Here is a 21192-nt window from a genome sequence, read left to right as displayed (position 1 = left end):
GTGACCAACTGCTCTTTAGGTACCTTAGAGAGCTATAAAAACTGACTAGTGAGTAAGAATTTTGAATGGACTTCACAGCTGTGAGGTAGAAAATACATTACAGAAGTTTACAGGGCATGGAAGTGAATTCACTGTTGTGAGAGAGAAGGGATAAATTTTAAAATGTGTTGTAGAATAAGAGATAGAAAACGATTTTAATGTGGGTGGTGCAAGGTTTCCAGAATGACTGGGAAGTAATAACTAGTTGTAATAGCAATTTACATTTGTGTGTAAATTCTAATTAATTTTTTTTCAGACCAAGTACTCTTTGCAGTGATGTTCTGCTGTAATAGAAAGGAGCCATCTTTTCTCCCTGCCGTACTCCTGTTTCTGCCATTAGCCCAAAGAGTGTCACAGGATTCAGAAACATGCAGACATTTCTTCACAATTGCAGGCAAATTCTTTAAAACTTGGGTTACAGCTGCTTTGAGTAAAACCAATCACAACATGCCTTCCAAGTCGATTATTCTTCTACTAAAATGTTTTTCTTTTCCTTTCGTTGAGAAAAATTTTTAAATTAAAATGCAACCTGAATAAAGAAATACCAGGTTTTGTAAATTTTTAACTGGTATGCTGCAGGTTAGTTTTATTTGGTTTGTTGAGGGTTAGTTTTATTTGGTTTGTTGAGGTTTGTTTTTTTTTTTTAATTTGTAACAGAATTGGTAGCTGTGTCCAGATGCAGTAAGTGTATTTATAGATGGTCTGTTCTCAGTTTAGCAGTCACAAGAAAGACTTCTGTTCCGTCAGGTATTCTAACACTGTTTACTGCCTCTCTTTGTGACTAAATCTGAAACCGAAACCAAGATAAAAACCAAGTTAGATCTGTATGCATTATTAAGACAACTCCCTATTCCTAATTACACAAGCATAGTTATTAATTTTTTGCTGAGATGACTTCTGTTGGATCCTGATAATGCAGTGCCAGATGAATCAAGTCATCTGTAATAGGGATGAGATATGGAATGAATGTAATTAATATCTTTGCAACAGTCCAGTAACTTATAACTTGCCTAATACTTGCCTGTAAAATTTGTTTTCTCAACAAATTTGTTTTCTAGACAGCTTCATTCAAGGGTCATCTTTGGGTGGTTCATCTTAAAACAGTAACTGGTCACATGTTTTACTTTTGTAGTGTTTGCTATGCTCTTTTGCTTATAGGAGTTTGAAGCCTTTTTGGCAGATACATTTTGTAAGAATATATGGAAGTGTATATTTGTAATGCCATTTGGTGGCCATTGTTGGGGTGACTAAGTTATGTATTAACAGTACTAAGTGAAATTTCACTTTGCATACTGAGGTGAGCTGCCATGCGATAGGTTTCCTGTGATCTAGGGAATAATTACTTTTAGAATGAGGAATGGCAGTGTGATGATACCACTGTACTAATTATAAACAGGAAAAGTGCTTCACATTGTCTCCAAATGCGAACAAACGCACGAAAAAGAACCTTGCTTAGAAGCATATTTTGTAGGAACAATTGGTTCTTTTCACACTTCTTGAAGTGGGTTGTTCTGGGAAACACTTATATTACATGAAGTTACAGCATGCTTATTGGCTATTTGAAAACAGAAGTCTGAATTAGAGCAATGCTACATGACATTGTCTTTGGTTTTTCAGTGTCATTGTCTAAACAGACTTTATTAATTCTTTAATTACTGCCCATGTGCTTAAATACATATATGCATGTATGCATGGCTAAGTTTATAGTCTATATAAATTTTGTAACTCTAGGTCTATGTAAATTTTGTATACAAAGAATTTGCATTAAGGTCTACATGTATAGAATATGATTATGACTTTGTTGTGACACAAAAAGGTCCATTAAGAATGCTAAGTATCAACATTCGTATTTTAAAATAGGAATCTCTTTGAAGATTGATCGTTATTGCTGGACTGACATGCATGATTTCACATTGAAAACCCCCAAAACAGACTAAGGCCTTATACAAAGCAATAGACAGGTTAAAGTTCACTTGTTTATGTGTCTGAACCAGTCAGCATTGATAGTAGTTTTCTCTTAAAGCAATATGTTTTCCAGTGATCAACATAAAGATTCAAAATAAATGCAAGCTGAATGTAACTGGGTATCAGGAGACCCGAAGAGCGATGTCTTGTCAAGCACGTTTATGAGGTGTCACTGGCAGTCAGCTGGAACAGAAACCAGGGAACTGTTAGGTCTGAAGGCTCAGGTTAAGATATATGAGAGAATAAAAAGAAGAGACATTTTTGTCCCTTACAGTAAGATTGAGTACTAGGTGTTAATGGATAAAATCAGATGTATTTTCAAGGTCAGTCCCCATGAAGAGATTTAGGATGCAGGTTAAAATATAACTTGCAACTATGAAAAGGACTGTCTTCCAGACTTGCCTTTGCTTCTTTTCTTCCATTCTGTGTAATTATCAACATTTTATCTAATGTTTTACTCTAATATGAATTATGATTCCTTTAGTAGTGTCCTTCCATTGTTTGACATTGATCCAGGGCCCTTTACTGCTCAGTGGCGTAAGGTTACTGCAATTTTCTGCCTCTGTGCCTTTAATTTTTCTCAAGGGAAAGCCATTCCAAGGCTTAACATAATGAATTTCTAGTTTACATTTCCAGTGAAAATGGGAACCAGAATTCTGCTGTATCTTAACTAAAGGAGCTGTTGCTGAATGCCCCAGAAATGGAAGTGGCATTTTCCTCACTGGTTTACTGTGGTGTGCATTCATTTCTATAAACCATTTTTAATGGAGAGCTATAATTTTAAACTGATTTCAACTCAGGAATTAATGATCCATGTTTCAAAATGTACATGTGGGAGGAAAACAAACCATGTATTTCCACTGGGCTAAAAGGAGACAGGATTTTAATTTGTTCAATGTTCACATGCCAACACCACTTTTTGGAGGTGAAGTGTACCATCTGTATCTGCCTCCTGGGTAAGGCACCTTGTTTGTTCAGAATTTAACCACGTTCAGAAATGCTTTGTTTCCTGACAGCTTTGTGAAAACAGGAAAAAGAAGGGAGGAAAAAAAAAACGCTCTGTGACATCTTTCATTATTTTATCCTATGTGCCATGTAGTAAATCCTGAAATTTGGAAGTATAAGATTTCCCCCTGCCCCCCCCACCAAGTTGTTTCAAGTACTACTAATGCTCAGCAGGAGTGATTCAGAAGCAGGTTATGTGACAGGTTAAATTTTTAGACATTCAGTCATTAGACATTCCTAACCACTGGAACCGCTGAGTCAATGATACATGTGCAAAGTAATTTAAAACGGTTAACAGGTATAAACCAGGTACTACTTGGGAAATTGTTAGTCAAGAAGTGGTTTCAGCTTGCACGTGAATTATGTGGGAAACTTCAAAGCGATTATCCTTCTTCCCTTTCTCCTCCCAAGACCAATAACTGTCAAAATGTGTTGATTTGGATTAATTACCTATCATGTATTATGTGGCTAATTGTTTAAAATTTGGATGGATGGGAACATAAAATTAGAATACAGTTTGATCACTGAATAACAAAGCATGTAAAATCTCATGTAATGAACAAAGTAAAATCTCCAGATACAAGTGCTCAGTTGATTGATTAATACACTGTGAGCTAGTAACTGTTTCTGGAATCAGAAGAAAAATTAAAAAATGAAAAAACAACCAACTCTACTCAGTGCTTAATGTTATCCTTGTTTTCCAATTTTCCATTATGTATCACAGAAATACATCTGTAATTGCATAATAAACACAAATAGGCTGAAAAACTCCTGTCCTAACTCCCGTATGAAGGGAAATAGCTATTCATATAAAAAAAAAGTAAAAAAAGATCAAATAAAAAGCAAATAACTTTAGCAGAAGATAGGTAGCCTACCTGATAGTTCTGCTTGAGTATTCTTACATATTTAACATCCGTCTCATGATATGTATGTGTTTGACTGATATACATTGGATCAGTAGCCAAAATGAATAGTTGGAGGGAAATTAAGAACAAGACAAAAGAAGGGAGGAATTTGAGAGAAGAAAGAGGCCTATTGAGACAAAAATGTGTTTGAATTTCTGTGTCAATATATTTCATTTTCATTTGAACGCATTAAAGTGAAAACTCAAGGGAACAAATAAAACTTAAACTAGTATGAGAATATAGATGCCAACTATACTGATAGTGCTTCCCATACCAAGAAACTCATTTTATTCTCCTGGAATATGAGAGCTAAGCTTAAATTCACCTCAGACTGATTTGCGTAAATGTTGAAATCAAAACTCTACCTTCTGAATGAATTCCCTGCATCCTGAAAACCCATTTTTGAAAAATCATTGTATTCTCTGATTTTATTTTCTTTTCCTTTTTTTTTTTTTTCCCCTTCTGGAATAATAGGGAGGCACAATGAAAGGGACTGCATTATTGTATAATCTACAGCTTCATAATTTACTGTGAAAGTATGGCTAATTACAAGAAACAAGCCAGATTTTCTTGTGGTGGGGACTGGTATGTCTCTGGTTTTGTCTCAGCTGAGTTTTTTTGCCTTCTTCATTTCTCTCTTGTGTGTACTTATATAATTTTAGAACTAAAAAGGAAATAAGGTAGGAAAAGAGAAATCTTTGGACATTATGGGCTATAAAAAATATCTTTCAGATTGACATACTTTTTGCATTTGTTATGGTTATATCCTTAATCAATGAGGAGTAGTTGCAGTATTTTGGTTTTAGCTATGCTTTATTAGGTATGTTTTTTTTTTTAACCCAAGGAAAATCAGGTGTAACTGCATTGGCTTTTTCTGTCCTGATAGACAAGCCAGTCTCAATGAAGAAGCTGAGAAGTATTATGAAATGGCAGCAGGATTAAGACCTAATGTAAGTACCTTCTTAATGATATCCATTACATAAATTGATGAACGTGCCACAGTGCTGAACCCTTTGTGATCAAGGAGAAACTTCGGCCTATATTATTTATGATGTTTTAATGGTTAATTATTGGATAGTCAGATAAAGGTGTTCCTTTGTCAAACCAATCCCTGTACTTTTAAGTTACCTGAGTGAACTGTTCTAGCAACAAATCTTACTTTGCTAACATAGTTGGAAAAGATTTATTTATGTACCTTTAAGTGTGTTGAGTTTGGAAAGCTTTCCTAATTCCATCTATTTTCACTAGTAAAAGAGAATGTAGGGCAATTCTATGGTCCACTGTATAAGGTATTTTCAACAATACATTTTGCGCCTTTTCCTCTGTCATGAACTTCTGGCAAACCTTGTTATTCAACAGTTAAAGATGATTTTACCTCAGAGCTATTTACCTCTGAGATTGTTGTATATTGGCAAAGAAAAGCTTATTACTTGAAGCAGAAATATGTGACAGACCCTTCTTAAAAAGAAAAGCTTATTTTCAATCTTATTGCATCAGGAACTAAGGAAACAAAATATTTTCTTTTTGCAGTTTTTTACTCAATGTTATATTTCTTTTCAATTACCTTCCATTTTGAGAAAAAATATTCATGAATATAAATGGAGCAGAATCTATTTCAAATACCTAATACTTTGTCTATGCAATAAATCAAATGTAGAGCACATTCCTGTCTCAGAATCTATAGTGCCAAATTTGAGGATGCAAATTAACAATTTCAGTCAAGTGAAAAAGAAAAAAATGTTAAAAAATAACAGGCTTAAAATGAAAGAGTTTTCAGAGCTAAGAGTTAAAAGCAACACCAGCCAAGACTCAACACATGTTAACAAAATATAATCCCCATAACCCAAAATAAAAATAACTTGTTTGTATGAAATTGCACACTTTTACACCATCTCATAAAAAAAAACAAAAAAAACAAAAAAAAACTGAAACTAGCCAAAACCAAAACTCAGAAAATCTGTGTATTTCTTTAGTTCCTACTTTGTGAGATAACAGTTTAGACTTTGTGACTCCGTATGCTTTCAGATGCAAGAATTTTTGTTTTTTTTTTTTCTGTATGGATGCCCTAATATTGAACGAATTCCCTCAATTGCCTGAAAGTTGGTACAATTCCTCTTCTCTTTTCTGTGGTTCATTGTACTCTCAAAATCTTTGAATGTATTCCTGAGTTTCTGATATTTGTATAAAGCCATATATGATTATATGTGTGAGGTTTCTCAGAGAGCTTTGGAAACAACTGAGGTTTTCTAGCTGATGGCAGTGGTACAATTACAGAGTGGTATTTCTAGGTATAGCTGCCAAGTTTTACTTGTTAAGACTAAAGTGTCCTTTTTGCTGGATGGGACCATCAGAACAGTTTTTTAGAGCAACTTGCATTTAATTTTGATTAGTTTAAGTAAAAATCTAATAAGTAAGTGCTGCTTCAGCTTTCTTTATAAATCACAGAATCGTAGAATAGTTAGGGTTGGAAAGGACCTTAAGATCATCTAGTTCCAACCCCCCTGCCATGGGCAGGGACACCTCACCATAGACTGTGTTGCCCAAGGTTCTGTCCTACCTGGCCTTGAACACTGCAAGGGATGAAGCATTTACCACTTCTTCAGGCAACTTGTTCCAGTGGCTCACCAAACTCACAGTAAGGTTCTTCCTTATATCTTACCTGAACCTCCTGTGTATGTTTGAACCTGTCACCCCTTGTCCTGTCACTACAGGTCCTAATGAATAGTTCCTGCCCAGCATCCCTATAGGCCCCCTTCAGATACTGGAAGGCTGCTATGAGGTCTCCACGCAGCCTTCTCTTCTCCAGGCTGAACAGCCCCAACTTTCTCAGCCTGTCTTCATACGGGAGGTGCCCCAGTCGCCTGATCATCCTCGTGGCCCTCCTCTGGACTTGTCCCAACAGTTCCATGGCCTGTTTATGTTGAAGACACCAGAACTGCACACAGGACTCCAAGTGGGGCCTCATGAGACATAATTTCACTTTTATGTTCAGGATGATAAAGTTTCTAGCTAAGCATAGCATACATATGGTTCATGACTATTTAAAACTACTTTAATGATGCAGAGTGGGGAGGATATTAGTTTTCAGTGCCAGCGTCAACCATCTGATGACTGTACAAGAGCAATCTCTCAAGAATGAAAATAAAGCCAAAAGTAGTCATGCATATCTTTTCTCTTACTATTAGCTCTCAAATTTTCCATAATAGTTTCAGAATGGGAGGAAAAGAAGCCACTCATGGAATTTTTCTAGGTAGTAAGCAATATGATGCAGATATGGTTAAGACAGAATCTCCCGACCTTTCCAAAAGAGTGTGGAATGCAAATTAGTCAAATCCTGTGTGCTTCATTGTTGCGTCTGCACTGGTAAATTAAATGTGGCCAGGACTATTCTCTAGTGTTGATTGAACTGGCTTATTTGAGTGTTCTCAGGTACTGTCTGAGAGACTGCAAGTGGCCCAGTCCACAGTTACATTTTTTATTTTGGATATAGCCTCTGTATTTTCTCACTGTTTTATGAAAATGGAGGTTCAGCAAAATTATGTGAGTCAAGATGCTAAAGAAATATCTTAATCAAAATATAGTGCTGAAGGATTTAATGATATATTTTTTAATCCATTATTAATGAACTAGAAACATTTCTTTGGAGATAATTCAAAGTAATAGTCGTATGAATGCGATGTAATGTAATGATGTATGCATGCATACAGTTCCATATATACACACATATCTATATAGTGTGCATCTGTTTACTGCTAATGGCTCAGAGGTGTGTTCCCAAATTCCCTCTCAGTGAGAATACTGTGGCAGTGCTGAAGTCTCATTCTGTGCAGTGGATCAGCCTTGTTGCTAGAATAATTAAGTGCTAAAAGCATCCGTTTAACAAGAACCTTCCATCTTCCAGTGCTTGGCAATAAGGAATTGTTGATCAGGATCCCAAATAAACTGGCTCTCTGCTTTTTTTCAGCATGATATTTTTTCATCCTGTGGTTCCCCAGTCACTCTTCCAGATTCCAAGTTGAAAATCCATTTTTCTGTTACCAACTCCTTTCTTATTCACTCCTTTCTTATACACTGTAGTAAGACAACTAAATTTTCAGTTATTCTAAATAATTAGACCTGTGCCTGGCTCTTCAGAGATTTTCAGCTAGTGCAGCCTGAAATAAAACTCAGATTTCCCTTCTCTTGCATTACTTTCTTTACAATTATCACATCTTGTGCAATATCTCTAATATCACTACCATAAAATACCATAGAATCATAGAATAGTTTGGATTGGAAGGGACCTTCAAAGGTCATCTAGCCCAATCCCCTTGCAATGAGCAGGGACATCTTCTGCTGATCAGGTTTCTTAGAACCACATCCATCCTTAGCAGCAATGAGAGTAATACTGTGAACTCAGGCCTTTACTGATTGTTAGTGAATTTGTATGTTCATTGAGCTTTCATGACACAATTTTGTTCTTCGCATCCTTGCTTTGTTTTCCTCTTGTATCCCTTTCTTTGGTTTCTCAACTGTTCCTTTTGGTTTTGGAAGGAAACAACACTTCATAACACAATACTTCCTCCCCTGCTCCCAGATGTAGAAGCCCTTTGGATCCAGAAGCTGCTCTGCTGAGCTTTTCTACACCCAAGTCCAGTTTAAATGGCCAACTGAGTTATGGCTTTCAGAACTACTTAGTTATCTGTCTCAGTTTGTTTTTTTTTTTCCAGACAGCAGTCTTCACTCTTGCATTTGTCTCCTAAGCAAACCTTCTTTTCAGTATCTCAAGATTGGGACACAACAGTAAGCAACCAGTACGCCTTTAAGTCTGAGTCACTCTCATTTGACTAATCCATTTTTGTGAAAGTTGTGACTAAGAAGGCTAAAAACATCCCCAGAAAAATAGTATTTCCTTACAGGAGAAACCTCTCTGAAATGAGCAAGTCATTGTTTTTAAGAAAGCAGATATAAAAAGATTTTATTTTTGTAGTACTGGGTGTGATTCATTCTTCATTGAACTAATCCTGAGAGGACTGACAAATACTGAAAATACCAGTACTCTTTCCTCTGTGAAAAGCTGTATTACAATGAATGAAGTATTTGCAAAAACAGCAAAAAATTATACCCAGTAGAAGAACAACTGAATACAGTGCAGGTATGTTAAAATGTATGTCCACATCTTGAGCATCATCTTTGCTTTTGGGTATACCTTCCTTCTGCAGAGTATAAAAGAATTAAAACAGTTTGGTACAGGAGCAGCACCAGCTAAAATACAGCTTGGGTGCAAAGAAAGATCAGATCTGGCTAGTATTATTATTCCAGATTGAGATGTAGCTGTTCTCTTCATAAAGTTCATGATTGGCCTTATTTGCAGGAGGTGTGTATCTGTCCTCTGTGAAAGTAATTTCCAGTCAAATTTCAAATCAACAGTATTTTCTGTAGAATATAGTGCTGCTGCAGAGATGGGAATCATTTGTCTTAAACTTCAGTGAAGAAGCAAGCATTCTCAAGATCATGTCTGTTTATTTCCAAATAGGCTTCAGAAAGTTAACATTCCCCTGGAGAGCCAAGGGGGAAAGAGGAATCCAGAAATCAGTTCAGAGAAGTAATCTACTTTTATTTGCTATGAATCATTTCTTGCAGGACTCTCTTTTCCTCCTTCAACTCTATAGGTAACCTACAGAGATTAGCTTCCCCTAGCCCCTGGATCTTTTTTAATACTTTCAAAAAAATACATTCCTACATTGTGTGTTTACCTTGATCAAAACAAAATCATTTTAGAGCTTTCTCAGTGAGAAGCACATATGTGTTTGTTCTAACAGTGTTGGCTTGGATTTGCCTTAATCACATTAGTCTAATTTTAATAAATTCATCTGCACGAAAGAATGATACCGTGTTTTGGACAGCAAGACCTTTATGCAGTAATTATTCTGAGTGGGAGTATTGCCGAGGAAAATCTGTGTTCAGAGATGGTTTCTAGGTTCCCTACAACTTGTAATGTTCACAAACCAGGAAATTATTTTAACAGGTTCTTAGGCACTCTAAAACGTGAGCTTTAAGCTCACCTTGTTATGGAAAAGTCAGTCATCCAGAAACTTTCTTTAAATTGGCATTCTTTACAAGAATGTAAGGTATTGACTTAAGCTTCAGCTTTGATTAAACTTTTAAGACATCATTTGTATAATAGAACTGCACTTCTAATTTTTTAACTCAGAACTTGAAGCAACCAATGTTCAAAAAGCTGCTCTAGAGCCCCCACATATGGCCAATGGCTTTCGAGAAGTGTGACCTCAAGAGTATGAAATGAAAGAGAGCTCACCAGAGCCTTAAGACTTTGAGCCACCACCTTGAGCTGACTGGCTTAGAAGCATTCCTCAAGGAGGTGCCGTGACCTGCAAGTCACTACCATCCCAACCACATACTAGTGCTGCTTACAATCTGGAGTTCATGACAGCTTTAAACCCCATGTCAGCAGCACATTGTCAGAAACAGCTGTTTCCACTCTACCACTTCAAAAGGGCTTGATTAAATGTCTTACTGTAACAACATACATAAAGACACACACATAGAATGAGGGGGAAAGAGAAATGTACCTATAAGCAAAATAAATACAATTTCCACTAGATGGTTTAATCATGATGTGGGCTACTAAACCATTTCTTGACTTGAAGGGTTTATGTAATCAGTTAACACAATATCATATTAAAAAGCAGTTTCTACAAGTGCTTCTTTTATTTATTCCCCCCTCCCAGTGCTGGGATGCAGATTTTATTGCAAAGGCTCTAATCTTGCAATAAGCTATACCTCAAGCTGCTTAACAGCTGAAAGAAGAATTCTGGTGATTTCCAGATAATTGATTGTATTTTCATAGCCACGTTACAGATAACATGCTTTCAGTGCCTTCTTATGGAAAATGTTCACAATATATGGATTTTATTCATGGCAGGACCTCTGAAAATTGATATACTTCTGATAGTACATACATCTTTAAAACATAAAGTAGATGTTGGATTTGGTCTTGAAACGTCTATAACCAAGATCTGCTTTATTCTGTATTTTTTGCTTAGGTGTTTTTATGCCAAATTTCCCCATTTCACTTTCTCCTCATGTCACTTTACCAGGCTAGGAATAATTGTGAGGGATACAGCTTTAATGCATTTTGCCAACTTTTTTAAGGGCATGTCCTATTATTGCCAAGGAGAATTTTCATAAAGCTTTTAAGAGTTCCTGCTATGTTAGTTCTGCTGCTGGTGGCAATAATAGATGGGTGAACGGCAATTCTTAAATTGTCTGCAGCTGATCCTCAATTGACAAAAAACTGGCACAGTCCCGTGCTTCACTGGATCCAATGATGTCATCCTCACACTGTTCCAGGAATACTGCAGACCCCTCACAGTGAGGAGTTTCTTGCTCCTGCAGCTCTTTTGGACAGGTCTACCTATTCTCTGTTACCCAAACCGTTGTCTTGCCATCTTACTCCTGGTTTCTGGAGCATAGTATGAATAAAGCTGACAAAATCCTCTAGAGAAAGTACACTGTAGATCTTTATACCATGTATTATTGCCAGTAAAGCATGACACTTTCTTCTTGAGAATCCTCATTTTAAAATGTTTTTCTTCCTGTTCCTTGTTTATTCAAAGCAGTGAATGTATGGCAATCTCTTATCTTTATTTATTAGTGCCATGGAATGACTGCAGAGATGTATTTTCAGGTAGTTAGCATCCAGTAGATTCACTTCAGTTGTCTTCCATTAATTGTGTCTGCCTTTACAGAAAATATGAAAATGGGCATTGTGGGGCGGGTGGAGTTTTTGCTGATTGCCTGCCTGCCTTCTGAAAAGCTCCCAGCTTCTCCTGTCTTGTGTCAGGGCTGTCCAGCTTCCCACTACCAGCATGAGCTGCTACTAAGCCTCACATTGTTCAAGGCTTCCTCTCAAGTGTGCCAAACTTTCTGCCTCAATGATGTGAATGGTAGTGGATTCTTTCCAGCCCAGCATCACTCTTGGCCTCCTGAAAATGCCTCCTTTCTTTTCTCCGGGTGAAGGTGTGAGGAATAAGAAAACTTCCCAGGATCCAGTTCTTCCTCTCTTCCTGCTCTATTACTTCCTAAAGATTAAACCAATTGTTATAGGGCATGCAGGACTTTTAGTGACTAAAAAGGGTACTGCAGCTTTCTAATGAGAAGATAGGCATGACTGATGTGAACTGTATTTTAAGATGGCATGCTTTTTCTTTCAGACAGATACAGGGAGGCTTAGGCATGGTGCTGCTCCACTGGGAGAGGAGATAGTAAAATGCCCTTAGAGAAAAGAGTACACCATTCTCTGATGTCAAAAGGATGAGAGAGCACGTTCTGGGTTACTGTAAATTGGGTAGATTTTCCCCATTGACAGGCAATAAAAGACACTCTAAGATTTGATATCAGAATAGCTGTAACATTTTTCATCCTGCCTAGTGGAAGGCTGACCTAGCTTAAAGGTTGTGCAGAATGGAGAAATTCAAGAAAATTAATATTAACTGAATGCAAGCTGCCCTTCATTTCAGGTAGAAAGACTTTTCAGTGTTATCACAGAAATAGCAACACTTCTCCATGTAAAGAGTTGATCTATGCATGAACTCACTTTGTCCTTCCTGAGCATGAAAGCTTTATAAATCTACTTTGGGCTGTAGCTCAATTTTCTTTTGTTGCTGTTACTGTTGCTGATTCACCCCGTCTAGGTCCCCATTGGCTCATTCTTCTTGTCTGGGGTAAGTGCAAGGCAGATCTGTTTTCTCTCTCCAGTTAATTAGAGAAAACCATGTTTATTCTTTTGAACAAAAAGCTATTTCTGTATTTGCAATTATATTCGTTCATGGTCCTCCAAAATATTTTAAATATAAATCTAGGTTTTTAGCCATATGCAGTTGTCAGCTTCAAGGGAGGCTTGAGTATAGGCTGTTGTTTTGAATCTTAAGTATTTCTGCTTCAGCAGAGGTTAGTGCCGCCCACCTTGAAAAAAACAACAGACAAAACAAACAAAAAAAATACCATATAGCATTTCCCATCCCTGATCTCCAGCAGGTGACAAAGAAAGAAGGCTATTGGAATGGGGATATTTACCTGTACTACTAAAGCATGGTATCAGGATGAGTTGTATAATTTGAAAACTGATTTATTCAGCTGTGGAAAACACTGAATTTCCTTTGGGAAATACATGTGAATATTTATAGCCTTACTCTGGAAAACTCTACATGTGTTTTCTCATGCATTGTAGCAGTTCAGTAAAAGCAAAGACTGAACGTGCTTTTTGGTGATTATAGAATACTTAAATCTGCTTCTTGATACTGTAATCCATCCTTCTGCAAGATGCATAGGAGAAAGCTGGAAAACATGTCATTACAGTTCTCAGCTTCAGTTTTGTGAAAGTTAGATTATGGGGAGTTTGTTAGTACTCTTCTTGATTATACAAGCATTTAATTATGCAAATGTCTGAGACCGATTGGCTCACCCAGTGTAATTTGTAAGCTTTGTCATAGAAATAAAAGTCCTTTATGTTGCTCTTTATTTCCATCTAAAATAATTCATTGCACATTGATATCCTAAACAATACATAAGTTTTTTTTCTATGCAAGTCCTAAATGACTGAAATGAAAATGCATTTGAGTTTCTTCTGCTAACTTAGCTATTGCATTGCAGCATCGACTGTTCAGAGTTGCTTCTGTTTCTCCTGTATGTAGTTCCAGATTTCTTCCAGTGAAATTCTGCAAGCAGCTATAAATGTTTCTTAGCATAAAGTTTTTCAGGCATAAGCTGCATACCCAGACATGCTTGGCAAAGTAAGCCACAAACTCGTTGTCATGGCAATTTGGAATGCTTTTCATTTTCAACTATGAAAATGTTTACAAATTTTCCATAAATATTACTCCTTCTGCAGTCTAATTATTGGCGTAATGTATTTTCTGAGTCATCCATCTTCATGAACTGTAAAATGTATGGACATGAGTTTTTTTAAGGGGGGAAACAAATGGAAATAAGCAACTATACACTAATTCCTCTTTTCTAATTTAATTAAACTTTAGATCTGCATTAAATCATCAATTACTCTTACCAAGAATTGTTGAACAAGTAATTTCGTGCTTAACATGTAATATGAGAGAAAGAAACTGATTCATACGTTATTCACTTAGGACATAAGTCCTAAGTATGTCTGGTGGCAATCCTTTGTGCTGCTTCAAGCTGCTAATATTTTCTTCAGAAAAAAAAAATACCCCAGAGTATTTTGCTTTATGCACCCATTTTCCATTGTAGGCTCTGTTGCCCACAGTGTTAGAAATGTTTATGTGACTACATCTCCAAAAGGTAAAAGACCGTGTTTCCACAAAAATAATGCATGTTTCTTATTATTGCAGTGATGTTTCCTAAGAATTTAATCACCCAAGTGTTAAGTTACAGGTTCTGTTCTCTGTCCAGGCACCTACATAGAAACAGAAAACTGTTCTTTCGATCCCATCAGATGACTGTAATTCTCAATAGATAGTTCAGAAATTCTCTAAAGAGAAGAAAATCTCATACCAAATAATATTTGAGCTACTTTATTATCAATACCTTGATTCAGAAATTTTGTGGGACTGCACCTCAGTTAACTTGTCCAGAAGTCTTAATGTCTTCACATTTCTTTTTCTGATTTTTACATGTATTTTCATGATGCAGATCTGAAGTCTTTATCTGGTATATAGGTATGCTCAGTCCACCATCAAAATTATTTGCAGAAGAAAGAATGTGAGGTTATCTAGGCCTGTCTCTTAGAGTGCTGATTTGTTTCATCTAGCATTCCAGTGGTTTTCATCTGCATCTTCGTAAACAAATAACTTTTTTTATTCTATTATTTTATATTATTTTTCAGTATGGAAATATCTGTGCAACAGTTTTGCTTGTACTCAATTATTGTTTGTTTACTGAATAATTAAAGGAATAGGTTTGCAAAACTAATTAATAGGAAGTCACAGCCTAGATTTGTACTACTAAGTTAAATGAAAGGAATCATTATGCTTTGAGATAATGGGAGGCAGTAAAGATGCAGTCTCTTTGCTGAAGCTGTGGAAGTGAGGATGATGTATCATGGGTAAACCTATGCACTTGATTGTGATTCACAGTCTGATATGAATACTGCAGGGGGTACTATGCTGCCTGCATCAGTTCCTGGAGAGAGCAAGATTGGCTTTGCCTCGTAAAAGTAGCCCTCAGTGTCAATCAAAAATAAAGTGCCATGAAATATGGAACTCGCAGCAGTAGATTAGCATTTCAGAAACTAAACCATCTGTTTGAACTCAATTAAAAGAGAATCCAGCAACTTTTTTTCCTAATAGAGCATTCTAGTGCTAACTCTGGAAACAATGCAAGGAATTTATTATGCAATTAGAAATTATAAGGAAGCGTTCTTAATACTCATTAAATAAACCCAGCAAAGTCCATTCTCATTAGGATGTTTTACAATAAATAACTTACTAATTTTCTTCCCAATATATAGTTCTGATGTATTTCTTATTCTCAGAATGATTTTTAGTTGTGGGTATTACATTTCCCTCCACACACAACTACTGAAGGACTTACACTTCTGTTTCACAAGATGGTTTTGATGCATCTGGTATTCTCCCCCCCTCCCACACCTTTGTGTATATGTAGGTAATTAAATAGAGGAAAAACACCCCACAATAAGCCTGGTTTTGATCTGAGTTCTGCTTGAGAAGAAGGATATGTTTGCAGACTGCTATGAACAGGATGGGTAGCAGGTGTCTGGCTGAAGTAATTTTCTTGGAATGTATAAGAGTAACCTCAGTACCAGTTTGAATGTATTTTTCCCTTGGGAAAGTTACAGTCTGCAGTTCAAATGTCTGCTAATAAGAAGATGCTGTGAGGAGGGGATGGGTGGCTCTTCATTTCCCCCGAAGAACAGTCCCTTTTTGTTGAGGCATTCTGAACCACAGTATGCTGGTCAGCTTGTATATTGAATTTACATTATTCTGTTTGCCACAGTTAGTTTTCCTAGAGAGCAAATATACATTCAAGCATACCTACCCTTCTGAAACGTGTCTTCATTTAATGAACAGCTCTATTACTGAGCTGAGGCAGTTTTATTAATTTTTCAGGTGCTCCAGTAAAGATTGTCTTTCTCTATCAGTAAATAACTTTAATCTGACATTATGGTTTGTAACAGTGCCAGTTGCCTCAGCATCTGGCTGCTTCAAACTGACCAAAACCAGTTAAAGTGTGAAAGAAAATTGAAATTTTTTTTCAATACAACAACAGTAAAAATGAAAATCCACAATAAAATGCTAAATTAAATTCCATATAAAGGTTTCCTGTATGTCTCAGATTCCATGGGGTAAATAATTGATATATTCATGGTGGAGTTACTTGGAGTTTTATTGTAGCTCAGTAGCTCTACTTCATTTCTTCACATCCTGATTGAATTTAAATACAGTTTATCAGACTAATTTTTTATCATTTTTGAAATATCAGTTCGTGATCATTCAGTAATTATATCTGAAAAATTCTGTTCTGATAGCTGCCTTGATGGAATTTTTTGCTGATGAGTTGACAAATTGGATTTTTTACCCATAATCAAGGTAAAAAAATGCTTTCTGAACAGGGATTATGGAATGAAGTTGCTGGCAAATGAAGTTGCTAAGGCACTGTCCATCATATTTGAAAAATCATGGCAGTCAGGTAAAGTTCCCGATGACTGGAAAAAGGGAAATATAACCCCCATTTTCAGGAAGGGGAAAATGGATGAGCCAGGGAACTACAGACCAGTCAGTCTCACCTCTGTGTCTGGCAAAATCTTGGAGCTGATTCTCCTGGAAGGCATGCTAAGGCACATGAAAATCAACAAGGTGCTTGGTGACAGCCAGCATGGCTTCACTAAGGGGAAATCCTGCCTGACCAGTTTGGTGGCCTTCTGTGATGGGGCTACAGAACTGGTGGACAGGGGTAGAACAGTTGACATCATCTACTTAGACTTGTGCAAAGCATTCGACACTGTCCCACACGACATCCTTGTCTCTAAATTGGAGAGACATCAATTTGATGGATGGACCACTTGATGGATAAAGAACTGGCTGGATGGATGCACACAAAGAGCTGTGGTCAATGGCTCAATGTCAAGCTGGAGACCAGTAATGAGTGGTGTCCCTCAGGGATCGGCGTTGGGACCAGTCTTGTTCAGCATCTTTGTCGCTGACATGGACAGTGGGATTGAGTGCGCCCTCAGCAAGTTTGCCAATGACACCAAGCTGTGTGGTTCAGTTGATACGCTGGAGGGAAGGAATGCCATCCAGAGGGACCTCGACATGCTTGTGAGGTGGGCTGATGCCAACCTCATGAAGTTTAACCATGCCAAGTGCAAGGTCCTACACCTGGATCGGAGCAATCCCAGGCACAGCTACAGGTTGGGCAGAGAAGAGATTTAGAGTAGTGTCATGGTTTAAACCCAGTCAGGTAACTCGTTCACTCACTCCCCCTGTTCTTGCCCTCCCCCTACTCCCAGAGGGACAGAGAGGAGAATCGAAAAGAATGCAACTCCCACGGGTTGAGATAAGAACAGTTTACTAACTAAAGTATAACACAGATCACTACTGCTACCACCAATAATAATAATGATAAAGGAAATAACAAGGGAAGAGAATACAGCACCTCACCACCAGCCGACTGATAGCTCGCACCCCCCAGCCTGACCAACCTCTGACCGATGCCTCCTCCAGCCCTGCAGTCTCCCAGCCCTTCTGGCTAACTCCCAGTTACATCCTGAGCATGACGTGCTGTGGTATGGAATACCTCTTTGGTCAGTTTGGGTCAGGTGTCCTGTCTCTGCTTCCTCCTGGCTTCCCCTCCTCCCTGGCAGAGCATGAGGCTCACAAAGTCCTTGGCCAAACCAAAACATCATTGTTATCAGCTCTGTTCCCGAGCCGAAAGTCGAAACACTTCACTGCACCAGCTACCAAGAAGGAGAAAATGGCTGCTACTGCTGAACCCAGGACAAGCAGCCCTGCGGAGAAGGACTTGGGGGTGTTGGTTGATGAGAAAATGAACATGAGCCGGCAGTGTGCGCTCACAGCCCAGAAAGCCAACCGTATCCTGGGCTGCAGCAAAAGGACCGTGACCAGCAAGTCAAAGTAGGTGATCCTGCCCCTTTACTCTGCTCTCCTGAGACCTCACCTGGAGTATTGTGTGCAGTTCTGGTGTCCTCAACATAAAAAGGACATGGAACAAGTCCAGAGGAGGGCCATGAGGATGATCAGGGGACTGGAGCACCTCCCGTATGAAGATAGGCTGAGAAAGTTGGGGCTGTTAAGCCTGGAGAAGAGAAGGCTGTGTGGAGACTTCATAGCAGCCTTCCAGAAGAGGGCCTATAGGGATGCTGGGGATGCACTATTCATTAGGGACTCTAGTGATAGGAAAAGGGGTAACGGGTTAAAACTTAAACAGGGGAAGTTTAGATTGGATATAAGGAAGAAGTTCTTTACTGTAAGGGTGGTGAGGCACTGGAATGGGTTGCCCAAGGAAGTTGTGAATGCTCCATCCCTGGCGGTATTCAAGGCCAGGCTGGACAGAGCCTTGGGTGACATGGTTTAGTGGGAGATGTCCCTGCCCATGGCAGGGGGGTTGGAATTAGATGATCTTAAGGTCCTTTCCAATCCTGACTATTCTATGAGCCTATGATTCTATGATTCTAAATTGCACAGAAGGCAAACCTTTTGATTTGAGGGAAAAAATGAGCTTTAACAAAAAGATTCCTGGTAGGTTGGACCTGAAGTTAATTTCAGTAGGAGTCTGTTGTGTTCATATAGAATAGGTGGTATATGTAATGAAAACATATAATGAGAAAGCAAATTAAACTGAGAAATCGTCTGACCACAGAACTGCATAGCGATTCTAGTTGACCCTGGATTGTAGTTTGCTCCAGTCAGGGAAGGGTTTTTCTAGAGCTCTTTGGAGCAAGTGTCTGGCTTTACTGAGTAATTTTTGACGTCACATATTGGAGATTGGAATTGAACTTTGATTTCTTGGTGCTAGTGCTGTAAATAATAGTTGTTCTCCTGTGCCTTCAGAAATAATTAATTAAAGCTTTTTAAAATGGAAAATATTGTTCACACTGTTGCTTTGTGTGTCCATATCTTAGAGACATAGTTTGAAGAATACAGAAAGCTTCTGTTCAATAATGTCATCAGCATATTCAGTATGAAGTTCAACCTTTCAGAGTGGGTTGTGTAGGTCTACCACTGAACGTGTCTTGCTGTTACTGATATTGATAGAAGACAGTGTAAATATGTGTCACTTATCAGAGGTGGTAAATAAGGCTGCCCTAGTAGAAAGTATTTTTTTTTACAACTCACAACCTTGTAAAAGCCTAGCAAGCAATTAGTGCCCAGTAGTCTTGATATTAGAAGATGAAATTTTAGAATGACAGCCTTAAAATCTGTAAGCTACAGGAGTCAAAAAGAAATCCTTGATCTTACTCTGGAAGTTGGTAATTTTAATGTGTACTGTAGATTTAATTGCTAAATACTGTATAGGGAACACCTGCAGGTTATTGGCTGCCAAAAAGTAGAGCATGAGTTCTTATGAATTACATGGAGTACTGTAATTCAGCATTTTGAAAGGACCGATAGCATGTGCCTCTTTTCGGAGCTGCTGTCATAATCTTGTGAGTAAAACCAAAGAGAGAGGGTAGGCATAACTTTTTTACAGAATGAAACAAGCATGGAAGTGATAGGAGGCAGATCAAAAATTACAAAGGGGAAGGAAAAATTGATACATGAATATTTTAAGGTTTTATATGCAAAAATTTCAGAAAAGAAAATCTTAGTAACAAGATTTTTTCAAGTGTTTTCAGTTGTCTCCAATTAAAATGTGTTTCCTTGAACGATATATGTTCTCAAGAGTTTTGTGATTTATTTAAGAAGTTATGAGAGGTTTTATTTGCAAAATTGCCTTGGTAGCATTTCAACATGCTGAAGTTGCATTTTTTGACCAATTTGAAAATACCTTCAGATATTGATAAACCATATTATTCTGGAAATTTTATCACTTTGTGTGATAGACATCAGTTGTACGTCCCTGCCAGTGAAATTATTATCAATAGAGGCATACAGATTGATTCTGTCGTCTCGGGCAAGCTAGGAAAAAGAAAGCATGTCAATGAAGAGGTAGAATGAAGGCTAAAATTCATCCTAAAACATCCTACAGTGCCTATTATCTTCTAGTGTTTTCTGTCTTATTTCTGTAATGCTCTAACATCACACTTTTCGTGTGAGCGGTCTTAATACTGATTGTTCATGATATAAGCATTGAACAGGTTAGCAAGATTCTCATTCTTTGTGCTCAGAGCAAGTATTTCAAGTTGCATAATCATTTTCACAATGTGTCTGAAAGTTATACCTTACAACTATAAATGCCTAAATAGTTTTGGAAAACATACAGTAGTGTCAATATTAATTTGGTTCTCAAGCATTTGATTCAGCTGACTACACTTGTCAGCCAAAGGTGCAAAGCCCTGTTTGACACTTGGCATTCATCCAAACTTCCTGAGTCAAAAAGCTGGAAAACTTGTTATTTTGAAATTTCCTTAATTAGAACTTCACAAAATTTTAAGGCCAGAAATTAACACTTCTTCATTGTGAAATTTCAGCAGTTGGCTATTTTACTCAAAAAAAGGAAATTCTAATGCAGTATTTCATATGCTTGTGACAAGCATTTTGAAAAGCTATATGACCTTCTCTGGGTACTCATCTATTTGATCAGTACCTGGGCCAAACCAGAGAGATGATGATTTTTATTTTTTTTTTCTCAGCAGGCATTTTTATTTTCCAATGAAATTTTATTTGATTGAAAAAAATTAACCTTTTTTTATTACTAGTTGTATATAATGGGAGTATAATTCTGTGATTATAATCTCAGATAATCTTTAAATCAGAGTTTTCTGCGCAGATTAGACAGTTTTGATTGTGTTAATATGGACAGCTATTCTATCACCCTGCATGTGTGCTGCTGGGCAAAGTAGAATATATTCCTTTTTCTTTTAAGACTTTTAAATTAAGGGTGGGGTTTATCTTTAGGCAGTAACACAAAGCCATTTATTTTTCTGGTTTCCAAAATTTAGAAAGCAAGTTCATGCAAAAATACATTTACTCACAAATTTAATTTAATTTTTAAAAACTCCTTCTTAATAGGACAAAATTCTGTATGTGAAAGATTCTGAGCAATTTCTGTTTGTATGGTAATACAGATGCCATTTCTATTCAGCAAGTTTCTCACTTGCTGG

The 21192-nt window shown here is 37.4% G+C and overlaps 1 protein-coding gene across 5 annotated transcripts in view; it reads left to right on the top strand.

Moving 5' to 3' along the window:
* The window catches only part of TMTC2 (transmembrane O-mannosyltransferase targeting cadherins 2), a 256741-nt gene that overhangs the window by 227853 nt on the left and 7696 nt on the right, over positions 1-21192 (top strand). For 3 of the 5 annotated variants that reach the window (XM_057429504.1, XM_057429506.1, XM_057429505.1), the window contains exon 11: positions 4801-4864. In XM_057429504.1, coding sequence (XP_057285487.1) covers positions 4801-4864 — 64 coding nt within the window. Of the gene's footprint in view, positions 1-295; positions 548-2804; positions 2961-4800; positions 4865-21192 lie in introns of those variants that run through there. The other 2 variants (XR_008974934.1, XM_057429507.1) reach the window with 2 other exon arrangements.

This window comes from Pezoporus wallicus, unplaced genomic scaffold (assembly GCF_028554395.1).
Source record: "Pezoporus wallicus isolate ANWC-B61680 ecotype Strahan unplaced genomic scaffold, APGP_CSIRO_Pwel_v1 contig_5069, whole genome shotgun sequence".
Lineage (NCBI taxonomy): Eukaryota > Metazoa > Chordata > Aves > Psittaciformes > Psittacidae > Pezoporus > Pezoporus wallicus.
Note: the sequence above shows the minus strand (reverse complement) of the source record. Positions and strands in the feature narration are given on the sequence as shown.